The sequence below is a fragment of the Corapipo altera genome, unplaced genomic scaffold (assembly GCF_003945725.1).
Source record: "Corapipo altera isolate COAL_440 unplaced genomic scaffold, ASM394572v1 2b, whole genome shotgun sequence".
Lineage (NCBI taxonomy): Eukaryota > Metazoa > Chordata > Aves > Passeriformes > Pipridae > Corapipo > Corapipo altera.
This window is the reverse complement of record NW_020884874.1, coordinates 12,123,073-12,138,541: the sequence shown is the minus strand read 5'-3', so window position 1 is coordinate 12,138,541 and position 15,469 is coordinate 12,123,073. Positions and strand designations below refer to the sequence as shown.

At 37.5% G+C, this 15,469-nt stretch overlaps 1 protein-coding gene across 2 annotated transcripts in view; it reads right to left on the bottom strand.

Annotated features, from left to right (window-relative positions):
• The window catches only part of DSE (dermatan sulfate epimerase), a 36,334-nt gene that overhangs the window by 9,124 nt on the left and 11,741 nt on the right, over nt 1–15,469 (bottom strand). The window contains exons 3-4 of one of the 2 annotated variants that reach the window (XM_027633984.1): nt 12,904–13,372; nt 1,895–2,148 (exon numbers count right to left, since the gene is read on the bottom strand). In XM_027633984.1, the coding sequence (XP_027489785.1) occupies nt 1,895–2,148; nt 12,904–13,319 (670 nt within the window). In that variant the 5' untranslated portion in view covers nt 13,320–13,372. Of the gene's footprint in view, nt 1–1,894; nt 2,149–12,903; nt 13,373–15,469 lie in introns of those variants that run through there. The other variant, XM_027633985.1, reaches the window with a different exon arrangement.

Sequence of the window (15,469 nt, the reverse complement as noted above, 5' to 3'; positions counted from 1 at the left end):
CTATTTAGTCTACCTATTTTGTCTATCTATTAAGTCTGACTATTTAGTCTCTGGAAGCTTCAATAGCTTAATCGTGTTTAAAGTTATTAATTGGAATTTAAACTTTTTGTAAGAAAGGTCAACACTGGGATATATTATTTTCAATTGCTATGTACCTGATACAGGAACTATATTATGTTCATTCTCTTTCTCCCATTCCTTTTTTTTTTAATTTCTTCAGATTAAGCCTTTCATATTGGAATGATAGTTTTTAAAAAAATCTTCCTTTTGTCTTAGACCAATAGAAAAATTTTATTTATGTTTCCATTTTTTAAAAAATAAAGTTGCTCTATATTGAAAACAATAGAACTTTAGTTTAGAAATATACAGTCTGTATTGACCTATTTTCATTTGAAATATTACCACTATTTTCCAAATTTCTCACGAACTCATAAATTTGCTGCTTTTTTCCTTTTTATTTTCCCCCCAAATAACCCTCACCAATCTTTAGTGAAAGAAATATTGCCCAACTTTGTGATGTTACTGTTGTTTGGCAGAAAGCATACTTATGGTCTACATTCTAATGAAAAGCAAAGTCATCTCGCAAACTGCCAGCTTTCTGCACTAATGAAGGCTTGGGGAAGGATGGAATTTTATGAAATTTAGCAAAACCCAATGAATCAACATGGCCTGAGTCTTCAATCTGTGGACAGTAAGACAGGAGGATAGGGAATAACTTCCACACATGTTCTTGATGCTTCTCAGCATACACATATCAGTCAATGTGCTTGTTCCCACAAGCACTTGACAACAAGATGACCCTGCAAACACAGTCGGTGCCATAATTTTTTGTCACACTTCTTTGGGCATTTGAGAGCTCCAACGATGTGCAGATGTGCCTTTGCTTGGCAGAGCTGAATACCCTGGCAACGTCATCAGCATCCAGAAACTACAATTTCCTTGATTTGCAGGAAGTAAGTAGTTCCACTGGGAATCGTGTTTTTAAAATACTTGTAGCACATATTAAACAACCACCGGATAAAATACTGATTCATTCTTATAAAAGCAGGAGCTGACTTCCACCTCTCATCCGAAGTACCTATGGTGTTTAAAGACAGGATCATTCACCTGCTCTCTCTCACTGACTCTGTGACTTGCATTCTCATTTACACTGTGTATCACTTAGACAGGAGGAGAGGGATAGCCCCTATGCAGAGCATCCAAATCAACTGGTCAGGGTCTTCAAGTTGGAAGCAGGAAGGATGGTTTTAAGTCCCCAAAGAAAAGGACACCTGGCACAGACACCTCTTGGATGATGGTTGTGGAATGCAAGGGCAGAATTCAGAGGGAAAAAAGTAAAGTCTTGCTTATCTCCATAGAAGATACTGATGGAAAGAAAAGTCCTGAGTTGTGGCCTTTGGGTTGGTAAAGTCACACTTTCGCAGCTCTCGCAGGAGACAGAAGTCTTGGACAAAATTCCAGGCTATCCTGTTTTCTAGCTCCCAGCTTAAAGTGTGGGGTGTTTCTGACTGCTGACCTTTCAATGCATTGTGTAAGGGGACCAAGTGCATCCTTTTTTACTGATAATCCACCCTTAAAGATGCTGTCTATAAATCTGGACTGGACAGACTGTACACAAGGGGATTTTTAATTCTTATAAAATGTGAGATAAGAACTTTAAAATCACTTAGATAACTGAATTTATATACACACATATTAGGCCTTGTACATCTACCCACAAACTTTTGTTCTATTCAGTATATTAAATTTTACTAAGCAGTGAAAGAGCAAACCCAATACTGCTGTACACTCAGAAGCACTTTTATCAAGCACTTTTATCCTGACCTTTGCTGCATAAATGACTGATTTGAGTTGATACACTTCAGAAAAAACATTCCTATGGTTTAGCACATACCTTGATTCATCAGAACCAGGCTTCCAGCTAGCAGGGCCACACAGTTGGTAGGCTGGTGGTTGTGAAGGTACTGGAAGCCCCATCCACGTCTGTATGATGTTTCATACATATATCCCGAGGCATTGGCAATTACTTCAAGAAATCTCTCCTGTTGAATCTTGCTAAGATAGCTGTACAAGAAGTCATATGCAGTGGCAAAACCAACCAAGGAGTGAGCAAGAGGGACCTCATCCCACGGGGCATCCTTCACTAGCCTGTCAAGAAAGAAAGATACCAGTTCATTGAGTTTCACCTACTTAGTTTGCTCTCTTACTGTACTGTGATATGCATACGATTTAATGTCTCTTAAGTAGACCATTCATGTTGAATTTTAGCACAGTAGTAAATTACTTACCAAGTCTCTAAGATCATTTCTTTCTATCCTAAATATGGACAACATTAACCTTCACAGATCATTAATTTTATTAGAAAGAATAAGTTGCTAAAGATTAAATTTTTTTTAAAAATGAAAGATTAAAAAAATATACTGGGTTTTACTAGGAGAAAGATAGGTAGAATACTGATTGTACAGCAATGGAATCTATTCATCTGGAGCAAGATTCACATAATTTTTGTGATAAAGTAATATCCCATAGTTTATACTTCTACAACCTCCTGTAACAAACCTGTTTTCTTTTCCAGAAGAGACAATTGTTAATAAATGGTGCCTCTGGGATTAAAGCTGTCTTTAAAACAAGTATAATAAAATAACTCATTATACTGTTTCCCAAATGCATTCAAGGTAAAAGCAGAGAAGATGAAATTTACTTTCATAACTACAGTTCAAATTAGCATATTTAATAAACACTGGGGTTTTTTTAATGCTAAGATAGAGACAAAATGCTGTCACTACTCAAAATTATTTTCTAGGAACTACTGGCTTGTATCCAATGATTACACTGAACTTCACAAAACAGTAAATGTATACCAAGAAAATTCATAATGGAGGTAGTGTAGAAGAAATATTTGTCTTAAATCAAGCATATATTGTGTGTCAAAGACTTTAGTTTTACAGTATTTACGGTACTTCCAGGCCATGGTTCGACAGAAAAGGAAATGTGAAGGAATACATAGTAAAAATAAACTTTGATAAACTGAACAATCATCAAGCTTTTATGCTTGTTCTCCTCTTTCACTTTCTTTGCAATATATTTTTTATTACAGAAATTAATTTTAAATTGTTCAGATGAGAGAGTGTCCTCCTGCAATCAGTGGATATTGTGGTGTGCTCCTGAAGGCACACACATTCCAGCTTTGACTATTCTATGACTCTGTAAATATGATTTCATCTTAGTTTGTGTAAGCAACAGTACGAGCAGATGAGAAAAAACATCAAAAGATTAAAAAAAAATCATAATATCATCATTCTGCTATAGAAGCATTTATTTGCATTCAAAATGCATTAATAAACCATGTAGAAATTATGATCATCAGCCTAAGACTGCGGCAATAGTAAAACACGTGGAAGTGGGAAAAAGTTACATTTAATTTTTATTTCAGTATATTTAACATCATTGAGAGAACTCAAATAAACTCGGTAGATTTATACTTGTATGTAAGGAAAGCCTCTGTATGCTTTTTGATTTGCTGAATTTCCAGAGTTTTAACTGTTCACCTTCTCAGCTTTGATCCCATCTTCTGGTAAGTGAAGTTAAACATTCTTTTTTCCTTTTTTTAAATGAAATATTTGTCTCACAGATTTTCAATTAAACACATGAATGCACTCAGGATTGTGCAGAAGGATTTGACTTTTTTTTTTTAAACTATGGTTTTTACTGGACTAGATTATTTTGTTTGCATAATTTTCTTGGCTAACAGGCACTGACAGAAAATGGTTATGAACAGTATTAAGACAGACAGCTATAAGTGTGGTAAAAAATAACTGTTAAAGCATCTGTAAAATTTCCTACTTATGCTTTCTCTCGATTGTTGTGCAAAAAACCTGCAAACCTGTAAACCAAAATATTTACATGCTTTTTTAAGATGCTCATTCTTTCTGTATTTCCAGATACACTGGAAAAAAGCATAGCTGAACTGGGCAGGCAACTTTTCTGACTCTTTAGATTTTTTTATCACAGAATGAACTAGGTTAGAAAAGACCTCTGAGATCATTGAGCCCAACCTTTGACTTAATGCCATCTTGTAAACTAGACCATGGCAGTAAGTGCCACCCCGTCACTGAGGCACAAATGTTGAAAATCTGAGTTAACTGGTTATTTGTCAATCTCAGTTAATTCTCTGCATCTCTATTTCTATTTTCATCTTTCCTTATAATTAAAAAAGCTCTTAAAATGTTGTTGGTCTTGTACATAAAAGTAAAATTGCATTCTATGCCAATTATATGTCACACTGGTACCATGATTCCTGTCAGTAGTCCGTTGACACAGGAACATTCCTTTGATCATCTATATCATGAATCTTAATTTCCAAAGTATTTTCAGTTTTCCTTTTCACTAAACCTTTGCATATTCAGAAATCAGAGTTCAAATGGGTACAGGAAATTTCACTTTAAAGGCCTCTGCTTGGAACATTTACAAAGAGTTTGAGACTAAGCTATATGTTAGAGTGGAAGAAAAGCACCGTGAAAGAATTTGAGCTAATTTAAAATATTTAATTTGAAGTTCAGTATCCTTTTAACAACATGTAAGTTGCTAATTAGAATCTGCTTAAACCTATTTACTGATCTTCACCTGACTTCTTTTAAAATGAAATTTGACAGTGGAACTGATTTATTGTAACTTGCACTGTTAAGGTGTATGCTAATTTTATGTTTGTTTTCTAACACAATACTGCATCAAATTCTGCAGTATAAGGGTACATATTAGTCTCCGTGGCACTGCTTCTGACAAAATAGAAAACAATCTTCTACATGGGAAGTGCTAAATTGATAGCTTATAACTGCATTGAGGTTCTTGATTTCTTCAGGAAAAAAAAAAAGCAGCCCACAGCCTTTCAGTGTAAAAACCCTTCTGTTAGGCACCCTAATCACACCTACTGGCATAATTACCCACTTTGGGCTAGACAAGTAATTTTGTAGTAACTTCCCTCAAATTGCAATTTCTAAACATACAAATCCACAGTCAAAATCTGTTCTTAAAATGAAGCACTTTTGAAGTAACAACTCTAGCTGCTATAAATCAGTGCACGCCCCCTTAACCTTATTTCAAGGGAATCGGGCAATGTACACCAAATATGAGGAATATTATTCTCAAGAAGCATGGTCAAGTAGCAAGCATTAAACGGTTTTCATATCTAAATTATGTGCTCATTTTTCAAATGCATCTCTTAGTGTCAGATTTGGTAAACAGCCTGGCTGATAAACTGTGGGAAAGCATGGAGCCACAGGCGTGCACTGAACAGAGGTGAAAAAAAGAGTTCTCAGGGCTAACTACTAAGAAAAGCTGTGTGTATTTGTACAAATAAAGATAGGTAAAAATATGCCAACACTTTGCACTGTAAAATGGCTATTTTCTAAGCCCCTCAGGAGTAAAATTTAACATCAGAAAGCATAAACCTCGGCTTAGCAATTGTGTCTGAAGAGAGCAAGTAACCTTTACTGCAAAGCTGCATTAGCCTCTTCAGTCTTTTAAAGCAATCAGATGTCAAAAAAAAATCCACAGTAAATAAAAAACGTCTCTAATGGATTCCTTAATATAGAGCAACTACTTAGTTGCAACCAAAAACCATTTGAGCAAAGGCAACTGTTCCAAAAATTCGAAAATGTATTTTAAAATAACAGCTAAAATATAAAGGCATCCCTACGATACCTTTTTACACTTATATACCTACATCCGTATTTGGAAGAGGTGCCTATACGGAAATTTGAGAAGGTTTATAAAAGAGCAAAAAGTGCTGAATGGGTTTGGGACATGATGATCCAACTACGCAAACATCTAAAGCCATATGCATTGTTCTGCACAAAAACCTGCTGCTTGGATGAATTCTGTGAATGGCACAGGATAAATACATGCCTGGGGTGTTCTTTTAAGTTCTGCTCATCTTTGTCATATAAAATAATTTTGTTACTTTATTTTAAACACTTAGAGTTTGACCTAAGTCCTCCATGAAGAAACTGGAGAAAGAGATTATGGATAAGGGTGGAATTATGGGTAAGTAGTATGGTTTTTAGCATGGTGCAATGTGGTTTATCTGTTTTAGATTTGCCACCTTCTACAATGAACAACAAATCTGAAGGGGGAGCTAAGACCCAGTTCTCCAGTGATCAATTTATGGCATCAGGACACATCCTGCATGCACTGTGCCTGCTCTGTGTATACATACCACCTTCATTAAATGCGATTCCATGCTCTAAATAAGTATATCACTTGTATAAAATTTTGCATGGGAAGTAAAAATCACTATCAACAACAAAGCCAAGATTACCACAACTTCTCAATTTCTTGACAACATTACTAATGCTACTCATACCTCTTCTCTCAGTAGAAGTACTTTTCTGTATCTCCCCCCTCATTACTCACTACTAATTCCTTACTGAAACTAAGGTCACCTGGGTCAGGGCAACCTTAGACATGAATACAGATTGGGAGAAGAATTCACTGGGAGCAGCGCTCCAGAGATGGAATTTGGGGTTCAAGTGGATGAAAAGCTGGACACGGCCCAGTGATGTACCCTCACAGCCCAGAAATCCAAGTGTGTCCTGGGCTGCATCAAAAGCAGCATGACCAGCAGGTTGAGGGAGGTGATTCTCCCCCTCTACTCCACTCCAGTGAGATGCCATCTGGACTGCATCCAGCTCTGCAGCCCCCAACATAAGAAGGACGTGGACCTGTTGGAGTAAGCCCAGAGAAAGGTCACAAAGAGGGCTGAAGCACCTTTCCTCTGAACACAGGGAGAGAAAGCTGGCGTTGCTCAGACTAGAGAAGACAAGGCTCTAGAGGGACCTTACAGAAGCCTACTAGTACCTAAAGGAGGGTTTACAAGAAAGATGGGGTTTGCATGGGCAGATAATGATAAGACAAGGAGGAATGGTTTTAAACTAAAAGACGAGAGATTTAGATTTGGTGTTACGAAGAAACTCTTGACTGTGAGGGTAGTGAGGCACTGGCACAGGTTGCTCAAGAAGTTGTGGATGCCCCATCCTTGGAAGTGTTCAAGGCCAGGCTGGGGCTTTCAGCAACCTTTTCTAGTGTAAGATGTCCATGTCCAGTGTAGGCGGGTGGAACTAGATGAGCTTTAAGGTCCCTTCCAACCCAAACCATTTGATGTTTCTGTGATTCTATTAGCATTTCTCTCAGAAACATAAGCGAAGAGGGAAAAAACAGTCTGCCCAGTTCAAGGTAGGATTTAAATCAAACTTTACTGATTAAGTGAGTTCCCTGATCATGGCCCCTGGGATGTCTAGAATTGCCCTTGCCTCACTTTCTGTCCAGTTCTTATAAACAAATTGAAGTAAATAGGAAAATAACACTCTTTAACCTGAGAATAGAATACCCTTCCAATCAGTGTGAGATCTAATTTCTGGCCTCTAGGTCAACAATTAGCATGGCATCACTGCATGCAAAATGAAGAATTAAGCACATCCTGACATATGCATTACACAGGTAATCCACATCCTGAATTTTAATGCTCTGAACTTTCCCATGACGAATTACTGTATAACTCTAGGAGGTGGAGAGTGAAGGACTGAAATTCTCAGTCTCACTATGTGGATGCAAATGAAATGAGTCAGGGTTCTTTTCTAATGGCTTACAGGTGAAAATTAGTTGAAAGACAGCCCTCTAGTGCATTTTGATGCCTTCTGTCTCAGACATGGTAGCCAGTGAAGAGCCTGGTTAAGTTAAGTGCACATTAAAAATCAAGTGTGCATGCAAATGAGGCACATAATAGGGCCAAGTGACCTCTTGATCCTCAAATCACTTGTGTAATTGTACAGTCTTCCCAATACCAAGGACAATGCCTTGGTACTCTTACTATTTTTCTGACTCACTTCTGGGGGAACCTCCCATCAGGCAAAGGAGAAATATTCTTCCATGGCTAGACAAAGTATACATACCAAGAGGGAGTATACCTGCCAAGGGGAATGTGACCACCATCATTTATTTTATAAACTAGACCAGATTTTAGGTATTTTTCTCACAAAGTCTTCAAAACAAAGTATTTTAATGTTCTTAAATGGAATATTTTCTTCACTAATGGAACAGTATTTTACAATTGTTGTTTTGGGAACTAAAAAGAAAAATCTTTGAAAAAATCTGTTTTATTCAAAACAACCTCTCAGCTTTCACCCTTTCCACATTTTTCTGATTGGCTGCCAAAACAAAAGGCCATTATCTGCACGACCTTAGTGCTCTGTCATTTGCAACAAAAAAAATGTTAAAAATAAAAAACATGCTAAGGTAAAATATGTCTAAGGTAAAATATGACAAGTTTTACCCTATCTCTTTACCAGTCATTTTTCAGCAGCAGCTAACATGCTCATGTTTATTGAAGTTCAGTTGACAGAAAGATAAACAAAGAAGTAGTTAAATGTAAAGGGCTACCTTCATATCAGCATTGAAAAAAAAGGCAACATATAGACAGAAAATTTAAATTTAAGAGCTTACTATTAAAGTAGTGTTTTACTACTTTACATCTAGGTTTAGGTATTGAGGAGGCAACTTAAACTTTAGTCCCTTAAAAACCTTCATCTCCCTTTCATCCCCATTCTAATACTTCTAAAGCTTCTTTCAGATCCTCTGCTCATTTTTTGTTTTGATTATAAGAGAGTCCTTTTCACACAGGGCTCCCTTTTAGTATCCGTCATGATGCTTCTGTGTTGACACATTAATAAACTGAGTCTGTTTTAGTTGTTCTCAGTGCCATATTAAGCAGACACAGAAATCTTGTTATTATTTCAATGGATAACCTCTAACTCTTGTTTTAGCAAAGTTTTATACCAGGCATGCCACAAAGTGAGCTCCCCTTAGCTACCACAGAACTTCAACACCAATTTATCTGCTATACCAATTAAAAAAACCCCAAGATATAAAAGAAGCTCTTCAAAATCCAGCTACCTATTTAATTGCATGGGTACACACAATTTTTATTTTTAAATGCTACACACGTAAAAGATAAAAACAGCATAGGGGGTTGATATTTCACTTACTAACATAATACATATTCCAGACACCAAATTCATCCCCCTACCCTCCCCCTTTTCTTTTTCTTCCTCCCCATAGGAGACAGCATATAAGCATCCCCCAAGCTTATTTTATACTAACTTCTATGCCACAGTCTTATAAAGCCCCCCTAAGTTTTCTTTGAATATAACTGCTAGTTGACTATTGGGAATCAAACTGATGTTATAAATTTCTGGTGTCAGCACAGAGACCCGCTTTATTTCAACTTGGCACATGTGAATTAATTTTAGTTAAATGATTATTTACATATTTAATTATTTATATGTATATATTTTTACTTTGCAACTTGTACTGTTCAACATTTAGCACTATCTGGATACTAACAGCAATGGTCTATAGGATGCTCCAATACTTTTTGGTAAACAGTGACTAGCAGAAGGCTACAGGATTTCTAGTTTATAAGAAAATAGTAGAAAGGTCACAGATTCGTTACGTTGAAGCCTCCTGTGAGCTTCTCCTTAGTCACTGTTATTTCCTTGGAATGTCTGCATGTGCTTGACAGTAATTATCTCCCCTATGAAACCAACAGAGCCGGCTAACTGTCAAATCCCACACCTTACTGCACATTGGTAACATACTTGTCTTTAAAAATGGGGTGTCAACTAAAAAAAAAAACAAACCCACAAGCAAAAAAAAATAAAAACCCCAACAACCCACAGACGTCTCTCCTGCTGCAAGAAGGGTGCAGAATTTCTGAATGTCTAAGGCATTTGTTTGTAAGGCTGTCTTAGTAAAGAAGAGTTTTTCACTACTTTGTACAAAACACAGAATCTGAGTGGACTCTTGTTTCTGCACGATGTGTGACTCTGATTACATCATTCCGCTCAGTACGGGAATGGGACAAGGCGGCATATGGAAAGAATCATGAGTACAGATCCCCTCGGCCAAAACGCCCTTCTGGTGGGGAGGGCTCTAGGGACCAGTCAGAGATAAAATGCCAGAAAACGCATCAATATCTTCTGTTTTTGTCTGAAAGAAGATAACACGGTTTAAACATAAGGACAAATTCCCTAAAATTTTAGAGAGCATCTAGATATCGCATCCATGGAAAATCAAGGGGGTTATTTAATACCAGCTTTTAATTTTTACCAGTAAAACCATTAAAGTTTATCTATTTTAACTGAAATATTAATACACTATATTCTGCTGTTGCTAGTCTCCAAAACATTGTCATTCCCATATTATTTTGGGTGATTGTTATAGTTAGCTATTAGCAATTGCCCCTCTGTTTATTTTAAAATGTAAACCTACTCCAGGATGTAGCCATTAGGGATGCTCTGCTAATGAGCAGCATGCCTATCAACATGGGTTGTTATGACAAACAGCTCAAGCTCTGTTAGTTGACATGAATGGGAACCCAATTAAGGGTGTACTTTATTATGTGATATAAAATGACTATTTTAATAGATGAGAAAGGATAAATGTGTTTAATTACATGCCTCTTCCACGTACCATGTGTACATGGTATCAATTATCAGCAGACTTTCTCCTAATTGTATCCTGAGATGTTGAACCATTATTAGGGCTATCGAATGTAACAATTTTTACAAATGTAAAGATGAAATTTAAAATATTAGTCTCCTTAGTCTCCTAGAATTCTGGAACAAATAACCAGTGACATTTTAAACTGTATTTCTTTTATCCAACTACTGCATATGCTACCAAAGTACATTTTTGTTTCTTGGTAAGGCTTAAATTTTACTTAATATTGCCACAAAAAATTAGAGAAAACTCATTAAGATTGATTTTTTTTTTTTTTTAATTCTAGAACTATTTTTAGAGTCAATGCCATGACAGCAGAAGTTAAAGAAATCCAGATTATACTGCTGAAAGAATCTAGCTGCCAACACCAGCTCCTTCAGCTTCTGGATGTGCTAACCTATTTAAGCAAAGCCAGACAGTGTAGTACATGCTTCAGAGATGTCACATTCCTACTTTCCTGAAAACCACTGTTGGACAAGGGAAAGAGGTTTATATTATTGCCATAACTGATGGAGCTATAGTGTAAACTCCATGTTGACAGCATTCAGTCATAAGATCTCAGAGGCAAAACCAGAATGGAAACCAGATCAGTGTTTCTGTCACAGCATTTGAACAGCTGGCCAGCTGGAGGTTATACAAAGGTCAGCTTACCCCAGCCCTATTGCCTATGTTTCTGATTTCCTCCTTCTGCAAATCCACTACTAAGCACTTTACACCTACTTCTTTTGCAAAGCAGAGAACCTTGATTAAACCTTTATTGATTGCTGGATGGGTTCTCTACATCAGAAGGAAAAGATAGGAAAAGATGGCTTCTTTTTCACCAAGGTAATACAAGACACTTGAGGAAAACAGTAGTTTGGGGGAGGTAAATAACATCAAAGCCAAGTGGAAATAAGATATCTGATTAGTTTTGATTGGTATCTGGTCAGCTGGGTCAAAAGAGAGCATTTTAGCAAGGGACAGAAGAACCCAAATTAATCCAAGGCAGGAATCACAGAACACAAGGAACTTAAATAAGGTTGAAACAGTGAGTGAGATTTAGGAAACAGAGAAGAACAGACACAATAAGTTCTCCTACTCAAGATAATACTTGCTCTTCTTTCTTATTTCAATAAAACAGATAACAATGTAACTATGTGCTTACAGTGAAAAGAGTGTAGAGAAGAAAGTGTTGACTTTGGAGCAGTTTGTAGGTCCTATTGGAGATGGTCACATATCCTTGGATTCATCTCTGTAAGCTATATTCCTGTCAATGTGCCAGGAGAAACACAAACTGTCTCTGGAGCTAAGTAAGACTGAAGCTTTGTATTGCTATGCTTCAGTCGAAGATTTTGGAAATGACCACCATCCTGTTGTGACAATACTTTTCTTCCCAACTCCCATGTATCCTCTCTTCTGTGACACACAGACAGTATATGGCTAGAGTGTCCCTTCTCTCTCTCATCACTTCTTTTGTTCTAGCCCATGTATTTCTGTGGCATTCACCACTTTAATATTTAGTGTATGGGAAGCTGAACACTGTAATGCCTTTCCAATTATGCCCATCAGGAGAATACAGATCCCAAGTTATGCTAGCTCAAATCCAGCACAATTCCAATGATGGTTCGTGGATGGATGCCATTTATAGGAACACTAGTTGGTCTTACCACAAAGAAGGTAAGGAATAGTAGATTGAATAATGAATACTGCTTGAACAGTTAATGTTTCTTCCTGTGCTGACTTGAAATTAGACTTCTGCTGAGCTGCTGTCACAGAGCTGCAGAACAGCAGCTGCGAGAGAAGGGAGCACTGCCCCATCCAGCTCCAGCTCAAGTCCCTGAGTAGAAGTCACTGTCCTGGCAAAACCCATGTTCCCATCCTCTAACCTACTCACAGTGACCACAATCCTGGGTCACAGTCTGCAAAGTGCACCTTTTTCATAGGTCCCCCTCTACTGAATTTTTCCTAAGGAAGAACTATCCAAAAGATATATATGAGTCTGGAAAAAAAAAAAAAAAAAAATAACACTTTTAGCACTCCTTGCCACAAACTAGTGTGAACTTCTGCCTTCTGACTGAGAGTGGTTTTGGATCACTTTTTTTTTTTTTTTACGGTAATTAGAGTGGTGCACAAAGGGTGCACCTTCTTTCAGCATTAACTTGCAAGAGGGTAAGTCCAGTGAAGATGTAAAGCTGTGTGTCACTGATGGTCCAGATGAGGGTAAATGCATTCAGCAGGTTAGTCACTGTTATAGTGAATGTTAGAACAACTGAAATAATTTAAGCGACCCACTCATCCACTCACTCCTCCAACTGTAAACAGTTTATACAGAAAGAACAACTTAAAAAAAACAAAAAGACAAAAATCTACCAACTAGGCTGAGCCGCCATCCTCTCCATGTAATCCTTGGCCATATTGATGGCCTCGATGTTTTCAGGGTAGAGTACACAGAACATCGCCAGGGCCCCAAGGTTGTTGCCATAAATTTCATTCCACCGAGCACTGAACTCCTTTGGGTCCCAGGGAGGAAGATACTCCAGGGGATTCGACAGCATTGTTTGTACTGCCTCAATCAGACGAGCCGCAATGTGCTGGTGCGTGGTGGTGGCCTGGAGACGCAGACTCTCCACGTCCCCTTTGGAGAAGTAGAGCATGGGGTAGCTGTCATAGTTGGCATTGACAAAAGGAACCATTACGTCTCGGTCCTCCCTGGCGCCGTAGGCAAAGGCAAAGCAAACCGCGTGTATGAAAAACACACTTGGGGCTCCCCGTGTGTGAGTCCTCATTGTGGCATCAGATCTCCAGGTCTCAATGGCAGCCAAACCATCTTTGAAATGTCCTATGGCAGATGGATGTGAAAGAAAGAGTTAGAAAATGAATCTGTGAGACACTATAATTCAGAAGTCTCTAGAAAATACAATTCCATTTAGACTTAATGAACTCCATGTATTGTCCATGTAATGTCCAAATCATTTCTATATGAATACTTCAGACAAAACACCTACTGAGCAATTCATCCAAGAGAAAAAAGCTGTACAGTTTGAAGAAAGCCCCTGTCTCCTACATAGTAGCTGATACATGGTGAAGGAACACAACAGCAGCTCTTGTACTTGAGATTTCAAATAATTGCAGTGGTGCCTAATATGAAGCAGCTCTGACTGTACTGGCAAGCAGAGAAGGGTGGGAGGGGAGGAGGAAGGGGGAGAGCCAGGGAGCTTGTGCTGGTGGCAGCCAAGCCTGCGTGCTGCCTTGGCTGATGTTAGCAGCTGGAAGGATGAGGAACGCTGGAGATTTCTGCTGGGGTCATTTTATACTGTGCTTAAAGGCCTCTGGTTCTGACACGTCCTCATTTAAAAATAATAATAATAAAAAAAGAACAAATCAGAAAGAAAAAAGGGGAAGAGAAAGTAGCAGTCTTAGAAAAACAGCTGAAAAACCTTACCTTCCAAGCATTTAGAATTTTGCATTACTAGTACTTTTTTCCAAGGGGCTCTCCATTTTACATGTGGAGTTTTACTGCAAGCTACCAAGGCTGAACGCTGAATTGAATATTCTCCTAAGTACCTGACTTCTTGAAATGGGCTCAGATGGCAAATCTATGCAGAGGTTATATGTAACTATTTAAACATAGTAAATTACTTTTAGAAATTACCAACTATCTGGCCTAAAGTCTCAGCTAAAACATGGCCAGGATCCCCCTGAGGAAAGCCAGTAAATTCCTAGAATTCTTCTGAGGGGAAAGGTTATGGAAAGCAGGCCCAAGTGAGACAGTTTTATGTAAATAATGAACAGTAGTTTTCAACTATTAAAAGGAGAAATAGAAAGAAAACCTAAAAACAGACACAATTTTTTTTTCCCGTGGAAAACCTGTTTCATAGGATTCAGTCATAAAACTCACAGGAAGTTGAAGTACAAAGCAACCTTTTACTTCTCCCCACAGGTCCCTATTCCACAGCCAAAATTTTCTAACAGAAACTTAGGCTCCTAAAACCTTATTTAGATACCCATATCCTGATTCAACAAAGTCATTAATATGAGACAACCTTTACCGACCAGGACCCTTCATGACTACTGGGTACTCAGATCCTTTAGGTGCTTGTGCTCAGCTCCTTAAAATTAATTTGGAGGCAAACATCTTTGGCCAAGAAATACATATTTTCTTGTGCATTCCTGCCTAGGACAAAAATAATAGTGCACCCTGTAACTGCTTGAATTTATATATTACAGCATGCAGCATAATTGCTTTAACAGAGCGTAATTGAAGATGACATTTTCATAGTATTTTAATGCATTTTTCAAGAACGTTTTGTCTTTTTTTGGATGGAAACCAATCACTACAGGACATATTATGCAGATCACAGGCTGGTTTATTACCACATACACAATATAGTCTATATTGTGTAGACTATATCTACACAGTCTCTCACCACATACACACAGACAAAAAGAAACATGCACCATAGTTTATCCAAACATACTCAAATCTAATCATATTCTCACCAATACATAAGGAAACTAATCAACAGTATATTTTGAGAGGAAGGAGATAAAAACCAGCCAAATCAGTACATTAATTCTGACACACGATGTCATTTTTTTAATTGATAAAACCTCTGCTTTTTCATAATAATAATTAAAAAAACCCCTACAGTTTTTTTAAAGCCTTTATGATCCTTTAGAACTGTTCTTTAGAGGAAAGAACCTAAAAAGTATCTGAAAAGAGGCTAAAAATGCTTGTAAGTTTTTTTGTGTTAATCATACATTGAAAAAGTTTCCTGGGTTACATAATCAGAAAAAAATCCCAGCTAGCAGTAAGGACTTCATGCATTTTTTATCTTGGTTTGATTTCTGTAAGTACTTCTGCACATAAGTGAGAATTAAGAACATGCATAAATTTAGGGTTGGTTTTAAGATTTCCCTGAATTAGGGTATTTCT